Source organism: Vulpes lagopus, chromosome 14 (assembly GCF_018345385.1).
Source record: "Vulpes lagopus strain Blue_001 chromosome 14, ASM1834538v1, whole genome shotgun sequence".
NCBI lineage: Eukaryota > Metazoa > Chordata > Mammalia > Carnivora > Canidae > Vulpes > Vulpes lagopus.
Window position 1 is genome coordinate 15,258,588 of NC_054837.1, and position 23,168 is coordinate 15,281,755.

Sequence of the window (23,168 nt, forward strand, 5' to 3'; positions counted from 1 at the left end):
ATGGTTGCCCTCAGATTTGGCTCTCACAAAGCCCTGGAGGTTGCTGGTGTCCTGGAAGCCAGAAGCTTGCTGTAGGAAAGTGACCCAAGCTGCAGGTGTCTATCCGAAGGCCATCAGAATGAAGATAGTCTCATTTAAGGCTTTCAACTCATAATAGTACTTGTTCTGTAACCCTGCTGAGGCATATCAAAGTCTCAGCCTTAAAGGAAAAACAGATTGGACATGAAATGCATCAGTGGCATCAGTAACAGAAGGCAGGGTCAGACGGTGTGAGCATTCTGCTTTCGGGAGAACATCAGATGTGTCTCCCATAAACACTGATTGGATGCTATGTATGTAAGATGGGAAAGAGTATTAGCTTGGCTTCTGTACTTGACTCTGGAACTGTCAGGAAAAGCTTTTGTCCACCAGAGAATTAGGTTAGGTAAATTTATAGGCCAGGAGTTTTCATGTGCATAAAGCTAGGGGTTTCACATCTAGGAGGGCAGCCAGGTTAGGTTCCATTCATTTCAGTGTTTCTACCTGCCCTGCAAACCTGTTTCCTGCTAGTAGCCATCACCTGAGCTCTTGCTGGGGCATCTTGGAATGTCCTGGAAAGGTCGCTCCTAACACAGAATTTGAAGAGAATACTTACTCTGCCTTGACTGATTCTACTTTTGTCCTGCATTTTATTTATTTCTGTTATTAATATTTTTTATATACACCTGAGGCAGAATTACCCACCAGGACTCCTTAGCAGGGTGGAATTATCTGTCTTCTGTGTCTCCTTAGAAGTTCTCTGTTTTCAGGTTTAAGGTTAGCTGAGCAACTGGGCCGAAGAGAAGATGAAGCCAAAATTCGCCATGGTCTTGGCCTCTCCCTTTGGGCTAGTGGGAACCTGGAGGAGTCTCAACATCAGGTGAGCAGAAGAATCCCTGTCTCAAGTGGATTTTGTTTCCAGAAGCATGGAAGACATTGGGATTACTGTCCTAGTAGTGATGATATTTGAGAGAAGGTGCTAACTTCTACACTTGGGTTGACATACAGGATCTCCAGTCCAGAAGCGTTGATCCATAGTGAAGATTCTTGCTCACTTACTTGTATGATAGATTTCTCAATAATTTCTTTGGAATTCTTGTGTTATGTGCTACCATTCCTCATTAAACCTTAAAATGATATTACATACATTATATGACAGAGGTCATTCAAGAATTCATAATTATTGGATTTAATGTCTTTATAGGCTTCTAGACATATCAGTAGATACTTCTTTCTCACACAAACCTCCCCTCCCCCAAACACACACATACAGTTCATGTTTCAGCATATGTACAAATAGCTAGAGAGAAGCCCACTCTTTTACTGGCTCTGGAGACTGGAAAGATACTAGAGTTGTGGTTCCTCTCTCAAGCTGAAGGAGTTGTGAGATGGCATCATCCAAAATAAGGCAGTTTAAAGAATTCTTTATTTCCTTGTTTTAAAAATTAAAGTTTATATTACTATAGTGATTTGCAATTTTCAAGTGCTGTCACTAACTGCATTTATTCCTTAAATAACCCCATGAGGTAGAATGATAACCATCCCCTTTGTAAAAAAGAAGAAACTGAGGCTACAGATCCTGCCCAAAGTCACAGAATGAATTTGTGCTGGAGTTGGGGATACTAAGTCTAAGTCTCTTAGTCTTGGAATCCTACTTTTTAAATTTGCATCAACTTGAATTCAGTACTATTTCCAGCATATAAATATTAGACAAAAGTCTTGTGGAGAAATCGCTTGGAGCAACAGGACAAGGTCTTTGTAAGAATGTGAGAATCTGGTCCTTTGGGTATCCCTGGGAGCAGGTGTGGCTCCAGGGGAGCTTGTCCAAGGAAGATCTGACCCTGGTCACTGGTGTGGAGGGCAGTGGTTGATTCAGCTGAACTGCCTGCAGAAAGCTGTCCTCCTCCTGAAAGTGTGGTTGACATCATCTCATTTCCCCCCAGCCTAGTCCGTGTCCAGCCCACCTGCTCTGTGCCCGCACTCAGTCCAGACCTTGGGCTCCGTGAGGCCTGGGGAGGTAAATGAGGGCTGCTTGATGACAAGAGGAGAGTCTTTTTGATTGTTATAATAAAAAATCAGCACTTGATTGGATTAACAGCTGATTTTTTTTTTCTTGTAACTTTCAGACTATAAGTCCATAATCTTTGTCTTTTAGATCCCCTTATCTAATTGAACACATAAACTGTTAATCTACTGGATGTGATCTGATTGATGCCTTCTCAGGTTTGCAAGGACCTGCCTGGAAATAAAGATTCCATCTTTTCAAACCTCTTAAAAAATTGTTTGTAGATTGGGCACCAAGATTTGTATAGAAGTTGTCTCTAGTTAGTGAATAGCCAAGCCAGACAGAGGTTTCCGGGGAATGAGTAATGCTCTTTGTCCCCTACTTGCAGCTCTACAGGGCATCGGCCTTGTTTGAAACAATCCGACATGAGGCGCAGCTGAGCACAGACTACAAACTCTCCCTCTTTGACCTGCAGACTTCATCCTACCAGGCCTTGCAGCGGGTGCTCGTCAGCCTGGGTGAGAGCAGCTGGGGTTCCTACTTCTTAAGTTGTTCAGTGATTGCTGTGATGAAATATGATTTATTGTTATAACTGACTGTGAAGTCACAACTGCAATCCAGTCGTTGAACATTTGTTTGTTTATTCAACAAATATTTGTAGAGCACCTACTAGGTGTGCTTGTGTCAGCTCTGGGAATTAAAGTCAAGAAGGCCTGTTTCCTGACCTCAGGAAGCATTTATTCTATTGAAGGACAGAAGTCAGTGAGTCCAGTACAGTGTGACTGGTGCTAGAGTAAAATAAACTCAGTGCTGCTGGGAAAACAAAGTGTTTTGGCAGGCAAACCCAGGAGCCAGAGAGAGTGACTTAGGGCTAGAGATGATTGAGCCCGGTGTTCCCCCTCAGGTTCCCCCTCACCATTAATACCTGGGGAAAGTACCTGAGAAGATGGATCTGCCTTCTGGGCTGTGACCTAGTCAGTGATAATTCTCCTAGGCCTGGGTGCTGCATTGCACTGGGGCAGCACTTATTCCCTCATCAGGGTCTCAACTGTCAGTCAATCTCGTCCAGCTGCCCAGTCCTCTGCCTCTTCTCAGGCCTGTCCAGCTCTGCAGACCATTTCCACCAACCCAGAACTTGGATGGAAGAGGCATTCACCAGAACTAACAATGTCTTTGAAGTTGGATGTTGAAGCCTTGTCAATAACCTGTCCTTTGCTGTGTGTAGATGAATGCTCAGACTTCCCCTTGAAAAATGTATCTATTACATTTGCTCATTGCCTGAGATTACAATTTATTATCTATTATAATAACAGTGTTAAGCCTGCCTAACACTTTGGGGCCAATTTTCCAATGTGCACAGAAATCATCCCTGCTGTTCCAGTAAATAACTTAATAGGGTAAAGAAGACATTTGCATACACACAAGTAAATCCCCACTTTCTACTGATCCTGGAACTGTAGGAAGCTAGGGATCCTTGAAGTGCTGTTGGAGTGGCAGGATCTGGGCTCCTGCCTCTACTTGCTGTCTCTTTGGACCCTAGTTTGAGCAAATCTTCCATGTCTATATTTATGATGCAAGCAGACCTACTTCATTGTATTCCTTCTAAACGCTCTAAATAATCTTCACTTGAAAATATGTTGCTTTATATATTTGGTGCCCTCATGTATATGCATTTAGCTTTTAAGCTAGATAACAGACTAGTCTTTTAGGGAAAATGGGATCAGGAATTGGATTGAAAGACCGAGGAAAAGCTTTGAAAGAAGTAATTTCAAAGAACTAGAGACTTCAGAGGTTTATTTATTTTTTTTAATTTTTATTTATTTATGATAGTCATACAGAGAGAGAGAATCAGGCAGAGACACAGGCAGAGGGAGAAGCAGGCTCCATGCACCGGGAGCCCGACGTGGGATTCGATCCCGGGTCTCCAGGATCGCGCCCTGGGCCAAAGGCAGGCGCCAAACCGCTGCGCCACCCAGGGATCCCGACTTCAGAGGTTTAAACCGTTTGCCTGTGTGGACTAGAAGAGAAGAGAAGCAAGTGTTTGGGAGCCTAGAATGGAATGAGGTCTCAGCTCTAACAATAATATCACCGTTAGATATGTAGTACTTTGAATAACCCATCCAGGCATCATCACGTACAGCACCTCGGTCAATCTTTACAGTAGCCCTTTGAGATAGGTAGAACGACTATAATGATCCTCCTTTAGAGCCGAGGTCAATGAAGGGGGACAGGATACACTCAGCAGAGGGACTGGCAGGTGTAAAGGCACGGTAGGTATCACTTGGAGATGAAAGAGTGTGCTAGTGGGGCTGGATAGTGTGATGCATAGAGGGGCTGCATCACAGAGAGATAGAAAGATGGTCAGGAGCCAAGCCTGTAGGCTTATCTGCTAAGGCCAAGTTAAAATAAAAATTGAGCAGGCAAGTGAGAGGGTAACCAGCATGCAGAGCATTAGGTTCAAGTAGCTCAAGTGAATGATGATAGGAGGCCAGGGAGTAACTTAGCATGTGGATCGGAGAATGGGCAGGCCTGAGGACCATCCTCTGAACAAAGTTGGCTTTCTAGGGGTATGGCTGTTGATGGGGGAAAGCCCAGTGGGTTAGAGTGGTGTGGGAATCTGAAAATGTGGGGTTTTATAAGAGTGGCACTGTGCTCATCATCTGAGGCAGGGGGTTGGATTTGAAACAGACTGTGCCCCACATAGGAGGGCAGAGACAGTGAGGTTTCTGCCTAGGATCTCTGTACCTGATGGTCCTCTGTGGATAAACACACTCCCCAGGGTCTCCTCACTGTATGGCTTTTGTGTCCTAGGCCATCATGATGAAGCCCTGGCTGTGGCAGAAAGAGGACGGACGAGGGCATTTGCTGATCTACTGGTAGAACGACAAACAGGACAACAGGACTCCGACCCCTACTCCCCAGTCACTATTGATCAGATCTTAGAGGTAGTTAATGGCCAGAGGGGACTAGTGCTTTACTATTCCCTGGCTGCAGGCTACCTGTATAGCTGGCTGCTTGCTCCTGGGGCAGGTAAGATCTTTTTCTATGGGAACTGGGCAATTAAGACACTAGACTGAAAGTCTAATGAATAGAGGTAGAAGAGGTGTATTACCATAGATCAGACGAAGGAGCTGATGTTGACTTTCAGCAAAACCTCAGCCATGGTGGTTCCGTGGTGGGGCATTCAATTAATAAGACAGCCGAGCTTTCTCATTCCTCCAAGAAATCACCGCTCCTCACTAGTGAATGTGGAAGCATTTATCAAGGAGCATGAAGAGCAGGAGGACGAATTTCACCAGCAGCCCTGTTTTTTAGGCAGCTGTTGTTCATTAGCTAATAAAGTGATGACTGTAAGTCCTAACGAGTTCTTTCTAGATATGATTTAATAATTGTGACCCTTTGTCAGGGTAAAGTTAGACTAAAATGATAATGGCAGCTTGTATCCACACTATATAAATGAAGTCTTATGCTTGAAATTTCTGAGTTTAGCAGAACCCATTTTAACCAGTTCTGTGTAAATCTATTTCCGAAGTAAAAATCCCCTTTGATTAAATCAGCATTAAATGTTCAGGCTGTAACTGTTTCACTAAATACAGAACCACTAATTAGCTGTTAGGGCCATATTTTTTGCATAATAAAATGCTGATGGTTTTACCGTGTTGGAGACACACCAGATCCAATTAGAGTTTATTGACTGGGGAAGGGGATCTTATAATTGGGAATCTTGAAGAATGGGCTTCTTGAATATCTGTAAGCCAATTTCAGAAAGTTCAACTGCCAGGAGAATTGACAAGATTTTCTTTCTTTCTTTTTTTTTTTTTTTCTATCTTTTTTTTTTTTTTTTTTTGACAAGATTTTCTTGATTGTGTTTCTGTCCCTTTGATTTAAAAAAAAAATGATGGCTGGGTGACAATTCTCAGATGCCTCTTAGGTTATGAGCACTCGTGCCTCTACATTCTATGCCTCGGCATTATTTTTTATAATCTTTTCCTCTTAATTCCATGTTTTTTATGGGTTTCCCACAAAGAGCAGTCTTACCTCTGACCTTTTTATGCTGAAGGTTTGAGTTGTGATATTCATGGTGACTTGGTGTGAGTGTCAGCTACAATGGAATGAAGCCCTGTGTATGCCAGTCCCCCAGAGGAGCACTGATACCTAGGAGGACATGGCTGATGATGGAGGTATCAAGCTCTTTCTCTCTGTCATCGTTATGTTTGGGGGACATGATTTGACAGGTGGTATGTCCAAACCCTTGTCATAATGAGCCATGTATAATGAGGCTCCCATTGTTTCTCTTTTTCGTCCTCTTTGCTCTTAATGAGACTCTGAAGCTTTCACTGGGGCTCTAATCCAATCAGAGAGGACCAGCGTTTTCCAGGGCTGACACACCTCATTACCATTTGAGAATATGTCCTATGTTTATTGCCAGAAAACTGCTATGGATTGCTTCAGTTTCATGCAGCCATAATTTTTTGCTCCTTTAATCCATTAATGATGGTTGACCAGTTAGTCTTATTTAAAAATGGCTTAAAATATTTTTATCTGGCCTTTGTACTACAGTGTATTTGTTTTGACTTGCTTTTGAGAAATGAAAGGTCTTTGAGTAACACAGTTTCTGCTTGGCTAGTTATATTTTTGTTCAGGATTTCAGTTTCTGGGGAGAATATATCTTGGCACGCTCATGCACTATTCGGGAAAGAAAACTTTCCCTAGTTGGTGCTGCTGAGAAGCATCTGTTTGGAAATACATATGAAGTAGTCATCATTCCATGAACTTCTAAATATATCGTCAGAATCAGGAGCCTTATCTTGAATTCCTAGTTTAAAGCACCAGACCTGATAACAAAAGCTGTGGAAATGGGTACTGACCAAACTCTGGAAAGCTCTCTTGAGACATCAGATTTCAGGATTTCTTCACATGGTTTGGATGCCAAAGAGGGCTATCCTCTTGCCTTCAGCTCTCCCTCCCACAACCTCGATGTTGCGTAATACTGGCTGTGCCTTTCTTGTTTCAGGAATTCTGAAGTTTCATGAACATTACCTGGGTGATAGCACAGTGGAAAACTCCAGTGACTTCCAGGCTGGCAGCAGCGCGGCTCTTCCAACATCCACCAGCTCGGCCCTGGAGCAGCACATCGCCAGTGTGAGAGAGGCCCTGGGGGTGGAGTCTTACTACTCGAGGCAAGTAGTACAATGTTCCTAGTCCCACATTCAGATACAGTCTCAGGGTTGTTAGGGTTTTTTTCTTTCTTTCTTTTGTAAACATCCTATTTGAGCTAAATGGAAGAAATCTTTTGGAGTTCTCACTTTAGTGCATAGTCTGTTCAAGTTGCTTCAGGAGAAACAATATGTGTCTCTGGAGCGCAGACCCCTTACTGGGCTGTCTTTATTCTTTTTGGTAATTTCCCTTCAGATAGGTAAAGGTCTCCTCAGAGATGCACATTTTCTGAGGAGGGTTTGTTTGTAGAATGTTTAAACCTAAGCATGACTTTGAATTTAACATACCAGCTAATTAAAACTGAGGTTATTTTTGAGTTATAAACCAATTAATAATGAATTTGCTTATACTACAGTCAAATGCCTGTTTGAGAGAGTAATTTAACACTGGTGACAGGATCTGTGCATTGCGGGGCTGAGGTGAAGACAGTTGAACTCCCAGTATGGAAAATAGAGAAGGGAAGTACTTTCTGCAAAGATTGTAAAAGTTATATGCTTATGGAAATGTTTTATCACGATTGACTGTTTTACATACAGAAAATAATTTCCACAAGCACCCTGCTGCTGGGGAAAATCAAAAGAAGAGGGTGCCGTGGAGCAGGGTGGTAGCCAGATTTTCAGACATCTCAGTCATCCATCCTGTGCTTTAACAAGTGTTGAGAAGGTCTGTGTGTTAGCTGTGTCAGGTTCCAGGGACATCTGCTTGTCTCTTGAATGATTTCATTTGCAATCATGGAAATCCTAAGATATCACCATAATTCTTTGGAGATGCTTATCCCAGACTCCCAAGTATGTGTTGGTCATTGCTAGCAGCTGGATTGATCTTTGGGGTGCTTATGAAGTTGGGGACAAGTTCTTAGATGAGCCTTGATAATGTAATGTCAAAGGTGGATGGTGCTGTTGGGTCTTCTGGCCGAACTCCTTTATTTAGCAAAAGCCAGCATGGAATAAGACTGCTGACAGCCAAGTTAGTGTCAGAGCTAGGATCACAACAATAGAGATCTCACCCAGACTCCCAGGCCACTGCTTGTTCTGTTCTTAATTATCAAAATTAATATCATATTTGAGAAAATAGCCAAAGCATGTAAGAATGTCATCTCCAGCTTCTGTGTGTATGAAGTATGAACAGGCTTCAGCCACATGCACACATTGTTGTCTTATTTCTTCTATGGCTACAGTGCATCCTGGAGCATCTCTTCCCTTTTCCCTGGGTAGCAGTGTGGTGATTACAGGGGCTTGACAGTTTGGTAACCCCAAGAACTTGGAAGTAAGGCTATTCTCTGAAATGTAATTATACATGACCATAAAATAGGTTAGGCCAGGGGTGTGCAAAGCTGCTTCAGCAGACAGAGTGGTACCTCAGTCTGATTCCAATGTAACCTGACCAAAGTTATTGCATATCCAAATTGAGTGTTAAAGAAGATGGTTGGCCAGCCATAGAAACAGAAAATGAGGGAGAGGAGGGCAGATTTGGGCAGTGCTCATTTCTGACACTGTCAAAGGGAGATAGAGTCTTGGCTAAGGGACTTGAAGTCCTATTTGAAGGCTGTTCCCACAGTAGACCTGCAGTCTTCATGTTCTCTTATCTTTCCCGTTTTCCCTCCTTTCCACAAATATTGGGACACCTGCTGTATACTAGGTACACCAGAGATCGGGAGTAAGGTGGTGAGTAAGGCAGACATGGCTCCTATTACCAGGGACCTGAAATATTAGAAACAACAGAGCATATACAATCTTTTAATTAAAATTGCCGTAATGCTTAAAGGAAAATGCAGGGTGGATAAAAATGTGTAAGTAAGGAACCTATCTGGGGAGTTGGGGAAGCTTCCTTGGGGAGAGGATATTTGAGCTGAGCTCTGAAGGAGGAGGAGAAATAGAAAAGATGAAGGCCACCTTAGGCAGTTGCACGAAGGCTTTCAGTAACTCGGGTGGAGAAGACCTCTCAGGTTATCTCCCTGCCTTCCCTTGTTCAGGTCCTGTGCTTCTTGTCAAACCTGATTATTATATGGTTTCTCATGTAAGTCTACATGCAAATAGACAATGTGCAAAATAAACTGGCCTTCTGGTCTGTGCAACTCTTCTTGTTTAACAAATGTGGGCTCTCAAGGTAAAGCCTCTTTGAGCACATTAACATCAAATTTTCAAACTTGTAGGACCACAGTCCAGAGCCTTCTCTGAGATGAGATCATGAAGGGACACAAGCATGCAATGCCTCCCATTTGAAACCTCTGTGCATGCAGAGGTAGTTTTTGTCTGTTGCCTCTGTTACAGCACTGTGGTGGCCACACCTGCATCATCTCAGGGCAAACCAACCCTGATAGGGCTCAGCCTGCATGAAAATATAGATTTTATTTGATCCCAATTCTCATTGTATCTAGATTAGGATTCATCATCAGAAGGAAGGGGACTACCCTTTGACTCTTCCCAGTGTCTTTCCCCACCCTCCATTGGCCACTATGTTTAACTCTAAACACTTGTGCCTAAGCAGTTATTTTGTATGATACTGGAGATTGAGTAATTTTGCTTCCAGGTGACTTTTGAAATGAAAAAATGGCTTTGGGTTATAGTTCAGCTCTTCATCAATGGTAGGGAGAGAAGAGAGACTGTAACTTGATTAATTCCCCACATTAATCTTTTCCTCTCTACTCTATATAGAAAGCTAACAAGGTAGGGTGAGTCCTTAGGGATGAGTTCTTAGGGATCTCTGTAGGATGTTGGGTGGCTTGATACTTAGTATGACTTTGTTGAGCTGCCCCTGATAGCTTTGATACCCAGTTTAGGCTGCCAGAAATAAGGTCTTTTCTGCTGCTTTGGATTAGTCTTATTAGAAATTTGTTCATATTTTGTGAGCTTAACCTCAAAATGGAATACTTCAATGACATGGTTTGAATTTACTAGAATGGAGTTTTGTGAGACTCTGGTTTCTGCCTCACAGTTTCATGAAAACCGTATGAAAATTTCAGTGACAGATAAATTATTGTTCATCTATAAAATTTTAAAATATTTTTAAAGCTATAATGCTTAATAATAGTAAAGATGCAGTGGATAAGCAGTCTCATACAGTAGGGATATAAATTAGTCTAGCCTTTCTAAAATTAATCTGCTGGTAGTATAAAAAATCATTAAATGTTCATGCCCTTTGGCCCCCAAATTCTCATTTTGGAAATATGGTAAAGAGGAATATTTATAATAAATCTATATATTATAGAAAAAAATCATGTATTTATATATTTATTAGAGAGAGAGAGTGTGTAAGTGGGGAGGGAGAGGCAGAGGGAGAGAGAATCTTAAACAGGCTTCATGCTCAGGGTGGAACCCGATGCAGGGGTTAGACTCATGACCCTGAGATTAATATTGTTAAAATGTCCATACTACCAAAGGAATCTATAGATTCAATATAATCCCTATCAAAATTCTGATGGTATTTTTTACAAAAATACAAAAAAATATTCCAAAATTCATGTGGAATCTCAAAGGACCCCCAAAAAAACTGAAGCAATTTTGTGGAATCAAAACAAAGCAAAGGCCACACACTTCCTAATTTTAAAACATCACAATGGTATAGTAATCAAAATGGCAAAGTACTAGCATAAAAAACAGAGACACACAGGTTAATGAAATAAAATATACAAGAAATAAGCCCTGACATATAGGTCAAATGATCTTTGACAGGAGTACCAAGACTACATATTAGGGAAAAGGATAGTCTCTTCAACAAATGGTGCTGTAAAAACTGGATGTCCACATGCCAAAGAATGAAGTTAAACCCTTGTCATATGCCATATATAAAAGTTAACTCAAGGGCAGCCCGGGTGGCTCAGCGGTTTAGCATCGCCTTCAGCCCAGGCCGTGATCCTGGAGACCTGGGATCGAGTCCCACGTCAGGCTCCCTGCATGGATCCTGCTTCTCCCTCTGCCTGTGTCTCTGCCTCTCTCTCTCTCTCTCTCTCTCTCTCTCTCTCTCTTTCTCTGTGTGTGTGTGTGTGTCTCATGAATAAATAAATAAAATCTTAAAAAAAAAGTTAACTCAAAATAAATTAAAAACCTAAAACATAAGACCTAAAAGTATAAAACAACTAGGAAAAGCTTCATAGCACTGAATTTGGCAGGGATTTCCTGGGTATGACAACACAGATAACAAAAATGAAAATTACACAAGTGGGATTATATCAACTTTAGACTTCTGCACAGCAAAGGAAATAATCAACAGAGTGAAAAGACAACCTATGGTATAGGATAAAATATTTTTGAACCATATATCTGATAAGGAGTTACTATTTAGAATATGTAAAGAACTCCTACAACTTAACAACAACAACAAAAACAATTTGATTTGAAATGGACAAAGGACTTGAGTAGACATTCTCCAGAGAAGATAAACAGATGGCCAACAAGCACCTGAGAAGATGCTCAACATCACTAATCATCAGGGAAATGCAAATCAAAACCACAATGAGATTCATATCCCCTTACACCTGTTAAGATGGCCACTATCAGGACACCTGGGTGGCTCAGTGGTTGAGCATCTGCCTTCAGCTCAGGGCGTGATCCTGGTGTCCCAGGATTGAGTCCCACATTGGGCTCTTTGCCAGAAACCTGTTTTCTTCCTCTGCCTGTGTCTCTGCCTCTCTCTGCATGTCTCTCGTGAATAAATAAATATATTTGCTGATCTACCAGTAGATCAGCAAATGCCCTCGTCCGTCCTCTTTCTGCCACAGCCAGGGCTTCATCATGATGGCCTAGGACACAAAAGCCATACAGTGAGGAGACCCTGGGGAGTGTGTTTATCCACAGAGGACCATCAGGTACAGAGATCCTAGGCAGAAACCTCACTGTCTCTGCCCTCCTATGTGGGGCACAGTCTGTTTCAAATCCAACCCCCTGCCTCAGATGATGAGCACAGTGCCACTCTTATAAAACCCCACATTTTCAGATTCCCACACCACTCTAACCCACTGGGCTTTCCCCCATCAACAGCCATACCCCTAGAAAGCCAACTTTGTTCAGAGGATGGTCCTCAGGCCTGCCCATTCTCCGATCCACATGCTAAGTTACTCCCTGGCCTCCTATCATCATTCACTTGAGCTACTTGAACCTAATGCTCTGCATGCTGGTTACCCTCTCACTTCCCTGCTCAATTTTTATTTTAAAAATCTTAAAAAGAGATGGCCACTTTAAAAAAATAAACAGGAAATAACAAGTGTTGGCAAAGATGTGAAGTCAGAACTCTTGTGTTCTGTTGGTGGGAATGTAAGATGATGTAGCCACTATGGAAAACAGTATGGAAGTATGTTTTTTACCACAATAAAAAAGGTATAAAAAATATATTTGAAGGGTTTCTGGGTGGCTTATTGGTTAAGTATCTGCCCTCAACTCAGGTCATGACCTCAGGGTCCTGGGATCGAGCCCCACGTTGGGTTCCCTGCTCAGTGGGAGCCAGCTTCTCCCTCTCCCTCTACCCCCCCACTCATTCTTTCTCTCTCTCTTTCTCTCTCTCTCTCTCTCTCTCTCTCTCTCTGTCTCCCTCTGTCTCTGTCTATTTCTCAAATAAATAAATAAATAAATAAATAAATACGATCTTTAAAAAAATGCATTGGAACTTGCCTACTCTGTCTCTACCACCACAAGCACAGTGGAGGTCCCCCATCATCTCTATCCTGAACCACTACTGCTGCTTCCTCTCTCTGCCTTCCGCCCCCTTCACTCATAGATGTATTTGGGACTATGCTTCCTTGTTCTCCCCATCACAAAGGATCCCCTTCAAAGGTTCTGATGTTTTCTAGATTTCACATTCCTTAGGGCAGCCTGCAAGCCCTGGTAATCTTGCTTCTGTCTGCCCTTTGTTTTTGTTTTGTTTTGTTTTTAGATTTTATTTATTTATTCATGAGAGACACAGAGAGAGAGGCAAAGACACAGACAGAGGGAGAAGCAGGGAGCCCGATATGGGACCTGATCCCCGGACTCCAGGATCACGCCCTGGGCTGAGGGCAGGCGCTAAACTGCTGAGCCACCCAGGGATCTCTCTGTCTGCCCTTTGAATGACACCTCTAGTCCTTCAGCTTGACGTAGCCCTCGGCCTCTTTTCACCACCAAGGCTTCTCCAAGGGCTGTCCTACCTTAAGGTTTTGCTTGTGCCCTTCCTTCTCTGTGTAAAGTTCTTCCCACTGCTGTTGGCTGGTTCCATCTCATCCTTCAAACTCCTGCTTCCATGGTAATTCCTCAGAAAGGCCTTTCAGAAGCTGACCTGTTGGTTTCATTCACCTCTGCATCCCCAGTGTTTGGGGGCAATCTTGCAACATAGTATATGCTTAATGAATGTTTAAGTGAGCAACCAACTGACTCTGAATACACACGGCAAGCACTTCTCCCTGCTGCACGGAATTACCCTAGTTTTCCTACAGATATTCTAATTGTCCAGTCTCACACCGTTTCCATCAGGACCACCTAGAGACCCAAGTCCAAATCAGGTTTTTGCCTCCCCTCTGAGGTGCTTAATAATAGCACTTATTTTGTTCTTCCTTATTTCGTCATCACCTGACTTGAGTGTCTTCCCAGGCAGATGGTGATACCATGGAAAACAGATGCTGTGTCCTCTCTGAATGCTCATTGGTAACACAGTGCCTGGCCCATAGTGAAATGCCCATAAATTTGAATTTCAGTCACCAGAAGATGTGCTGTGAGCACACTCTCTGTTCATGCTGGGCTGATTTATTGACTCTCTTTTTCTAGTGGATGTGAAATACACTGTGCCCCTAGAAATTGAGTCTCCTTGCCTTGGGGAGCACCTTCATTCAATTACCCACAGCCTGGCTGCGGTGTCCTTGTTATTCTACAGACCGTTTTTGCTTTCCTTAATGGCATCTTGCTGCTGAAAGGAAGTGCAGTGCTACAAAGGAGTTTCTGAAAATGGATTTAAAATAAAAGAACTGCTTTTATTAAGTGTTTAATAAGGACTTCCAGTCCCTTCCTTCCTCCCAGATCAAAAGAGGCGTAGATTGAAACCACTGTATTAGAACATGAACCTCCCATAAGGGAGATGTTATGAATTTCAAAACACATCTTCAGTTTTTAATTCTGATACTTAGCCAGAATCTTGCTGTTTCCTGGACACCTGGGACAGTGCAGTGACACTTTGGTGTTGCTAAGCTGACCGGTGAGAACACTAGTAAGTGTGGAAGGAGTGCTTCCAAAGGATTTTAAATAAATTGCAATCATAGACTGCCCTTATAATAGGGGAAATATTCTTTCATTGTAATGAATATTAAACCTTGATAAATTACAGCTGTTATTTTTGTTTATTTCGATGCTTTTCTAGATTTTTAATTTTTTACAGAAAGTTATTTTTCTAATCTAGTGCATTTTCTGATTTCACTGATTAATTCAGATTGTACCAATTTGTAAATGCTGATGATTTCAGTTAGTTCTGGACTGATAACAAGTGGCAACTGTTCAATCTGACAGCACCAAGTGCTGGAGGAGATGGGTCCATGAGATAGCTTGTATGAGGCTGGTGAGAGAATACATAGGAACAACCACATCAGAAGATAGGTTAGTGGGCAGCCCGGGTGGCTCAGTGGTTTAGCGCTGCCTTCAGTCCAGGGCATGATCCTAGAGACCCGGGATCGAGTCTCATGTCCGGCTCCCTGCAAGGAGCCTGCTTCTCCCTCTGCCTGTGTCTCTACCTCTCTCTCTCTTTCTCTCTCTCTTCTCTGTGTATTCTCATGAATAAATAAATAAAATCTTTAAAAAAAAAAAAAAGAAGAAGAAGACAGGTTAGCATTACTTTCTAAAGCTGAATATTCACTTAGCCTTTGACCTAAGGATACATCAGAGGTATACTGTCCAAGAGAGGCTCTTGTATGTGAGCAAGAAATTTCAGAATTGCACTGTAAACATAGCAAAATGCTGGAAACTCACATGCCATCAGTGAGAGGGTGGATGAGTAATAGTCCCAAAATGGAATATTAAGTAACAAAAAGATGAGCCAAAGTGAACCCAAAGATGTGGCTAAATCTTAGAAATATAATCAATGGGAAAAAAGCAGATCCCCAGATATTAACAGTAGCATAAAGTCCTTTTAATAGAATTAAAACAACTAAAATAAAAAGATGCTTTTAGGAATATAGCTAGCTCTAATAAAACATATAGAAAGGACAGGCAGGGGACGATGGCTATGGGATTTGAGATGGGACTTTCCTTTGTCTGGGGAGGCAGGCTATGGGCTCCCTGGGAGGTAACAAATGGTAAGATGTATGTTATTCTCTGCATTTTGTTTTGGGTAGTGGTTTTGTGAATACTTATTAGATTATTTAAAAATTACTAAGTAGGGGATCCCTGGGTGGCTCGGCAGTTTAGCGCCTGCCTTTGGCCCAGGGCGCAATCCTGGAGTCCCGGGATTGAGTCCCATGTTGGGTTCCCTGCTTTTCCCTCTGCCTGTGTCTCTACCTCTCTCTCTCTCTATATATATCATGAATAAATCTTTTTTTTTAATAAATAAATAAATCTTAAAAATAATTACTAAGTAAATCAATGAAAGCAGGCCATGTATGGATCAATGATGAAAGAGTGTCATGAACCAAAGATTATGATTAATCCAATCCCAAAGAGATCCTCCCACCCCCCAAAAAGAAAAAAAAAGCACAATTTTTAAAACAAATTTCAAAAGCCAGATTGACTATGATGTATTTAATCCATGCAAATGGACAATTGATAGATTGCTTTAGATTATTTGTATCTGTTCTTTGAAGCAAGTACCCAAGCATTGTCATTTTCATACTGTTGCTTATTTTAAGTTACAATTTGTACTTGAAAGTTGTCTTTATATTTTCTAATTCTGGATTTTTTATAAAGATTTTATTTATTTATTCATGAGAGAGAGAGAGAGAGAGAGGCAGAGACACAGGCAGAGGGAGAAACAGGCTCCATGCAGGGAGCCCGACATGGGACTAGATCCCAGGTCTCCAGGATCAGGCCCTGGGCTAAAGGTGGCACTAAACCCCTGAGCCACCCGGGCTGCCCCTAATTCTGGCTTTTCGATAATCAAAGCTGACCTCCCAATCAATCTGAACTAGTGAGTTTTTACTTTAAAAATCAAATATTTTTTTCTTATCCCAAATCATTTCCAGAACTATGTGGAGTAAAAGTGGATATAATAATTTAGGACATTTATTTTGTTTCTTAAAACAAAGAATTTCCAATTTCATTCTAAATTAGGGTAGGTTACCTTTTTTTTTTTTTTTTTAAGATAGTCACAGAGAGAGAGAGAGAGAGAGGCAGAGACATAGGCAGAGGGAGAAGCAGGCTCCATGCAAGGGGGGCCTGACGTGGGATTCGATCCTGGGTCTCCAGGATCGCGCCCTGGGCCAAAGGCAGGCACTAAACCGCTGCGCCATCCAGGGATCCCTAGGTTACCATTTTTGAAAATAGTTTCTAAGCATACAGTCCATCTGTGCCAGAGCTGGTTCTGAGCCTGGAGATATATATATATGCATAATAGCTAGAGTTCTTGGCCTTGCAGTAGCTCACAGTGTGAAACATACAACAAATACGTAGATTATTAATCCACCACATGCAAAATGTTATGATAAAGGTCTAAACAAAGAAGGCTGCTCCTGGATCTGCCTTCTTAGAGGCAAGGCAGTGGTTCCAGAGGTCTCCAGGGAGATGACATTTGAGGGGGGCCCTGAAAAATGAGGGGAAGAAAGTCACTGTGAGTAGAGGAATTCCTCCCTGGGTGAAGGGATAGAGGGGGTAAAGGCTCATGGCTTCCAGATGATGAATGGTGGTTACAAGAGTTATCTGTCCTCTGCCATAGAATTGTCCTCTGTGTCACAGCCAGCCACTCAGCTGCCTCCTGGGACTCACCTCCTTCCTGCAAGACCTGAAGGTGGGCTCCCTTTCTGATGGAATGGGTTTGCCTGTCTGGGTCTCCTATGTCTTGTCTTCTTGGGACATGGCTGGGTTCCAAAAAGTAGACATTATCTATGAGGTGACTCACTTAGGCTCGCCTCTATAGGTTTGAGAAGATGATGCCAGCTTAGGGATTACGTCACTGAAGGGACACAGCTGCAGAAATGAGTAGAATACACATAGGTCTCTGGTCTTATGCCCCTGATTCCCGAATTTAGATTCCTTCCAAAAGGCTGAGTACAAAATAAATTCAGAAAATTTCATTCAGTAAGCTTCTTAGAGTGTCAGCAGCTTAGCAAGAAGGATAAGTATAGTTGGTCTTCTTGTCTGACCTCTGAAATAGCTAAATTGATCCCCTTTTGTATGTCTCATGAGCTTTTTAAAAAACAGAATTATTGAAGTTGCTGAGTTTCCCATTATCCATGGGAGGGATAATCTGGTGAATTGTAGAATCAGCCTAAAGACAAAAAGCAGACAGCAGTGAAACAGGAGAAAAGCTTTCTCTGCCTGTCAATTTGGTCCGTGTGGGGTCTGGAACTATGAATGGCTTGGGTTTCCCTAGACCAGGGCCTGACATTTCTGTACCCAGGCCACAGAGCACGGGCCAGTTTGGTAGATGCCATGAAGACCTGGCAGGACATTTCTCCTTTTATCTCTTGTTTCAGATCCTTGTTTGTGGTCCCAAATCTTGGAATGGCATCCCTGCTGGAAGAAGGGCCAGAGAAAGATGGGGCGGGGTGAATCTATTGACCAATCCAGACCTTCAGTGCTTCCCTCTCAGTTTCACATCAACTGTTGGCTGGCTGTTGCCATGGCCAATTTTGTAAAAATTCTTTGAACTAATAAAAATCTCAATATCCCTGACTTTGTATATCCTTCCCTTTGCCCCAGTGAAATTCCCTAGCCTTTTCTTTCTGATTGATTGAGTGCAGCTTTATCTAACAATCGATATTTAAGACAGTTAATATATAACTCTTGGCTTATTTTGCTTTGGGAAAATGACCCCAGTATAGCCACCAAGTTCCTCTTGAACTGGCTAAAATAGGCATTGTTTTTCATCCCATTTGTACTTTTATGATTTGAGAACAGTGGTTAAGGAGGCCCTAGATGGGTGCCGTCCTTAAAAGAGCACATTTTACTGTGTCAGACCCACAAGTCACACTGTACTAGTCAGGTTTTCCTCCAGAAGAGTCATGAACAACCCAAGATTTCAGAGACTTGTAACCACAAACATGTATTTCTTGCTCTGGAGCTATAGATCAGCTGGGGTAGTTCTGCTCAGGCTGCCTATTGGGTGTAGGTCTCTGCATCTCACCTTTCTGTGACCAGTGGTATCCAGACAGAACTCTCCTCATAGCAGAAATCAGGATTGCAAAGGACCAAGAAAAACAGATACTTTTAAAGCCCTGCTCACCTCTCGTCCACTCATGTTCCATTGGCTAAAGCAAGTCACACTGACACAGTAAGTCAAACATCAGTGAGGCAGGAAGTATCTCTCTCCCATGTAGTGAATACGAGCTGAATAGTAACAGAGCCTCTCTCTACCCCTCACCTGTGGATACCTGGAAAGAAAGATAAGGATGGTCTTTGCTCAGGCCTCATGCTTCTGTTCCCTTCAGTATCTTATGGTTAACCCTATTTCTGCTTGTAACTCTCTCTGCTCAATATAGCACATGCCCAGGTGGATGAGGCTTTGCAAGTACCCTTTCATCTCCTTCCATGGGTTCCCATCTTCCTCCCATTTACCCCTGGGTACTTTCCTTTCCCCTGGAAACATAATCTTCTTCAAGGACACATGTCTACATCCTGGCCCCATGTCTCCCTTGGTTTCGAGGCTTGACCTTCCCCCTGGAATTCACCTCTAGCTCAGCACATGCAAAATCATACCTTTGCTCAGGCAGCTGCCCAGCAGTGTCACTAACTGACACGCTGTTAGTCCCAGTTTTTCCTGTTTTAAAGCCTCCATCTTTCCTCCCAAAATTCCTTTGTTTTGAGGCTTTTGAATCATTTGTCCTTCTTTTTCCCTTGCCTTTATTGCTGTTTATCTAATCACTAAACTATTTGATCCTACTCATTTGGTCCCTTCCCCTTACTGTGGTAAGAACCACAACATGCCCCCATGACCAGCCTGGCCTTCCTGCTCCCTTCTCCTCCCATCAGTGCTTTTCGGCTGTCTGTTGTCTGAGGACTTTTTAGAAGCTCTGCTGTCATCTAAACATTTCCACATCCCATAAGCATCACAGCCCACAGAGAATGGTGATGGCCGAGGAGTACCTGCAAATGAAGTTGGTTCTCAGGTTCCCTTGTCCCATACAGCCTATCCCCCTCTATTTCCTTGTGTCAACTCTCTGTTCACATAGGAGGCAGTTCTTCCCCCTGCCACCTCCACACCATGCACATTCCCATGAGTATACATTTGCTTTCTGCTTCTGCCAGTGTGGGATCCCCTGGGGTTCTTTCTCCCAAGGCATTGCTTTTCCTGAAGGCAGGAAAGGCTGACACAGGTGGGGAGAAGCCAAAATGCAGGGACAAAGTAGATGCTGCTGCTGTAGAGGTGACCCCCTCCTTCCTCTCCCCTTTTCCTACCTCCTATCCAGGATTTAGAAAAGTCTGAACACATAGTACATAGAACTCTGATGTATCCTTGTTGGCTATCTGGAATTAAATTGTATAAATTTAGCTCATTCCCAATAAAGAGAGTCTCTGAATGCCATGCAGTCACATCTTTCCTCTATATTACTTGCCCTTAGCAGTGCCTAGTACCTAAGAGGCCCTCCACACGTGTTCACTGGATGAGTGGGTGATTAGAAGATGAAAAGAACGAACTGCAGGGGTTACCTCCAAACTGGGTGCACATCTCCTGACACACAGTCAATAGAGCATCATTACCATATGGTTAGCATGTATTATCAGTATAGCAAAGCATGACACAAGTGATAACCTGTGTTTCAGAATCATTGCTCTAGCCTTTTCTTCCTACTCCCATCCCTGTGCAGTACCATGAAAGCAGGCATTATCCTAGACACTCAAAGAGGTGGACTCACCCAGATCTGGTAGTTAATGCAGACCTTGAACTACATCCATGTTACAAAACTTGACCCGTAGGCCAGCACATGAAACTCTTCTGATTCACAATAACACGTTAAACTCGTTAAGGCTTCAAAAGTAATGAGATGTTCTTTTCTGGCTTTTGCTAGACTTATGCTAATGCAGTGAGGAGTCAGTGCTAAAAAGCGGGGAGAGGCAGAATTGATTTAAGGATCTGTCACTTCCAAAAACATACCATCTGATGGAGACAAAGTTATCATCGTAAACTTGTCTTTTTCTTTATTCCTGTGCATGCTGCTCATCTCACTGCTAATTAGAAACATCAGGAGAGAACACTTCATTTTTCTGGCAGCCCTCACAAAAGCTTTCTGCTTTTAGGAAGGACTGAGTACCTTCTCATCGCAGGACTTGGCTCATAGCTGTCCGGCATTCACTCTCCTCCCCTGCCTCAGTGTGTGGGCCATGTGCAAGTGTGTTGCTGATCTGGGCTTCAGTCTGTTTTTCTGTGTCCTCATCTTCAATGTCACAGGTGGATCAAGCAAGTAGATGCTTTTATCTAAACCAGAGGTTGGATTGACATATCTTGTCCATGAAAGGGTATAGCCATGGGATAACTTTCAGATCTTTCTGTAAGTTCACAATATACATTTGTTAATTAGAGCTGATGAGGTTGAAACTTATGCATCACATATTGATTATCCCCTCAAGGTTAGAGAGAGCCTTCCTTGTGAAGATTAAGTAGAAAGACGGAGGGATACATGACATTGAGTTCCTTTCTATAGCTATCTACTGCAAACCATCTCTTATTTGGACTTGTTTCTTCCTGATGTTTTGGGTGCCACATTCCTGTTGACAACTTAGGAAATCTCCTTGGGGTTGTTGTCAAGTCTGGGTAGTTCTACTGCTGTGGATTTCACTGTTTCCTTCTTGGCTGCCCCTAATCACAGTATTATTTATTGAGTAAGGTTCATTTTCTAATGTCTTTTCCCCTCTATGGACTCAAGAGCCATCGATGGTGGGACTGGGTTTGTCCAATTTACCATCAGTATAGTACCTGGAATGTAGTTGGCTCTCAGGGAAATTAATTACTGAATGACTAAATGAGATGGGCCCACCTTTTCATTTTTCAATATAAACATGGTCTCTTCATAATTACATGAAAGCTGAAGTTGGGAATGTTTCTGATCAATGCTAGAATTGGTCTGGCTATGTATGAGAAAAACCCTTTCCAAAGAAGGACGCAGAATGAGCAAACACGGCTAACACTAGAGTGAAATAGAAAGGAACAAGAGTGTGTGTATGTACAAACTTTCTTTCAATCGCGCATAAACTAATGTTTTATTGTATTTTTCTTCTTGTCTGCTTCCTCCTACTTTGGCTCAGTGTTGAGTTTTAAGCCCCAGAGATAAAAACTCAGCTTAGTTTATAGTGGGTAAGGGCTTTGGATTACAGTGTTTTTGAATGTTGGAAATGGCTAAATTAAAATAGATAGGGAATTATAGTTGGAAGAAACTTACAAGGAGGAAAAAAGCTATTTGTCTAACTTGGCTTTGAAAATGAGTCAAACAGGCAAGAGGATCCAGATTCTGTAAAATATAAGTCATTTCGGTTTCCCATGGTCGGTAGGATTTTTCAGTAGATGGATAAAGCTTTGATTTCATCTTACACTATGAAATAATATTAATAAACTGAAATATAGAACATGCCTTGGTGGGTACTCTATGATGCCAAGTGAATGCTCAGGTTTTTTTTTTTTTTTTTTTTTTTTTTAATTTATGATAGTCACAGAGAGAGAGAGAGAGAGGCAGAGACACAGGCAGAGGGAGAAGCAGGCTCCATGCACCGGGAGCCCGATGTGGGATTCGATCCCGGGTCTCCAGGATCGCGCCCTGGGCCAAAGGCAAGCGCCAAACCACTGCGCCACCCAGGGATCCCGAATGCTCAGGTTTTAATTCTGACTCCGTATCAGGACCTCTCAGATTCCAAAGAAGAGGGAATGGGCCTCTGCTGGCCATTTTCCATGTGTCGGACACAGGTGTACAAACTCAGAGATGTTTTTAATAGCCTCCAAGGCTGTGATTGTGGTCCCCATTTTACATATCAGGGAGCAGAAACTCAGAGCCTTTGAATGAATTGTAAAGGGTTCACAGCTAGTTAAATGCTAGAAAAGCAACTCAAGGGTAGGCTTTAGAAAGGGATTCTCAAAAACAAAGAGTACCAGCATGCCTCCTAGGGCTTTGGAATTACATTTTCAAATTATTTTGTTTGAGGATAAGAAAAAGACTTACAGAAAATGTCTCATTCACTCCTTGACAGGCTTTTGGTGTCCTTTGGGAGATTTTGGCAGACTTTTCTCCTCCCCTCTGGAAACTTGCATTGAATCTCCAGTACTAGTAGGTATTCTCCAGTCTCACTGGCCTTAGCAGTAAGATGGAAGGGAGAAAAATGTGGAAAAATAAATAAGATGAAAAAGTAGAAAAAGATTCTGTCACAGTGCAGTCAAATACATCACTTAAATAATCTTACTATGGTGAATTTGAGAGCAAGGAGAATGATTTCTCATTGAGAAATGAAAGTCCTTTGACTTGAAGAATATTTTCAAAAAATAAATCCTTCATTACCCTAGATATTTCTTGAAATGAAAATAGTCCATATCAAGACCTATCATGAAAGAAATAATTCCACAGTCCTTGAAAAGTTACGTACTTTCTGTTCAAACATTAAAGTAATCGTTTAATCTTACATACAATTCCCTGAACTCTCCCTAAATAATTGCCTTGGTGATTTTAGCTCAACCTTGAAATAGACTTGGATCTGTTGTATATTTGACTTTATTTGAAAGAGAAAAGCAAGTTTAAAGACCTAGAGACTTCACAGGTTTCAGCCCTTTGCCTGTGGGGACTAGAAGAGAGGAAAGAGGCAAATGTGTGGGAGCTCAGGGTGGAGTGAGATATCAGCTCTAACACTAACAA

The 23,168-nt window shown here is 42.3% G+C and overlaps 1 protein-coding gene across 3 annotated transcripts in view; it reads left to right on the plus strand.

The window, feature by feature from the left end:
• Positions 1-23,168, plus strand: part of TTC28 (tetratricopeptide repeat domain 28) — a 616,175-nt gene that overhangs the window by 511,232 nt on the left and 81,775 nt on the right. For all 3 annotated transcript variants that reach the window (XM_041728768.1, XM_041728769.1, XM_041728770.1), the window contains 4 exons: positions 789-898; positions 2,412-2,541; positions 4,835-5,053; positions 7,038-7,203. In XM_041728768.1, the coding sequence (XP_041584702.1) occupies positions 789-898; positions 2,412-2,541; positions 4,835-5,053; positions 7,038-7,203 (625 nt within the window). The remainder of the gene's footprint in view (positions 1-788; positions 899-2,411; positions 2,542-4,834; positions 5,054-7,037; positions 7,204-23,168) is intronic.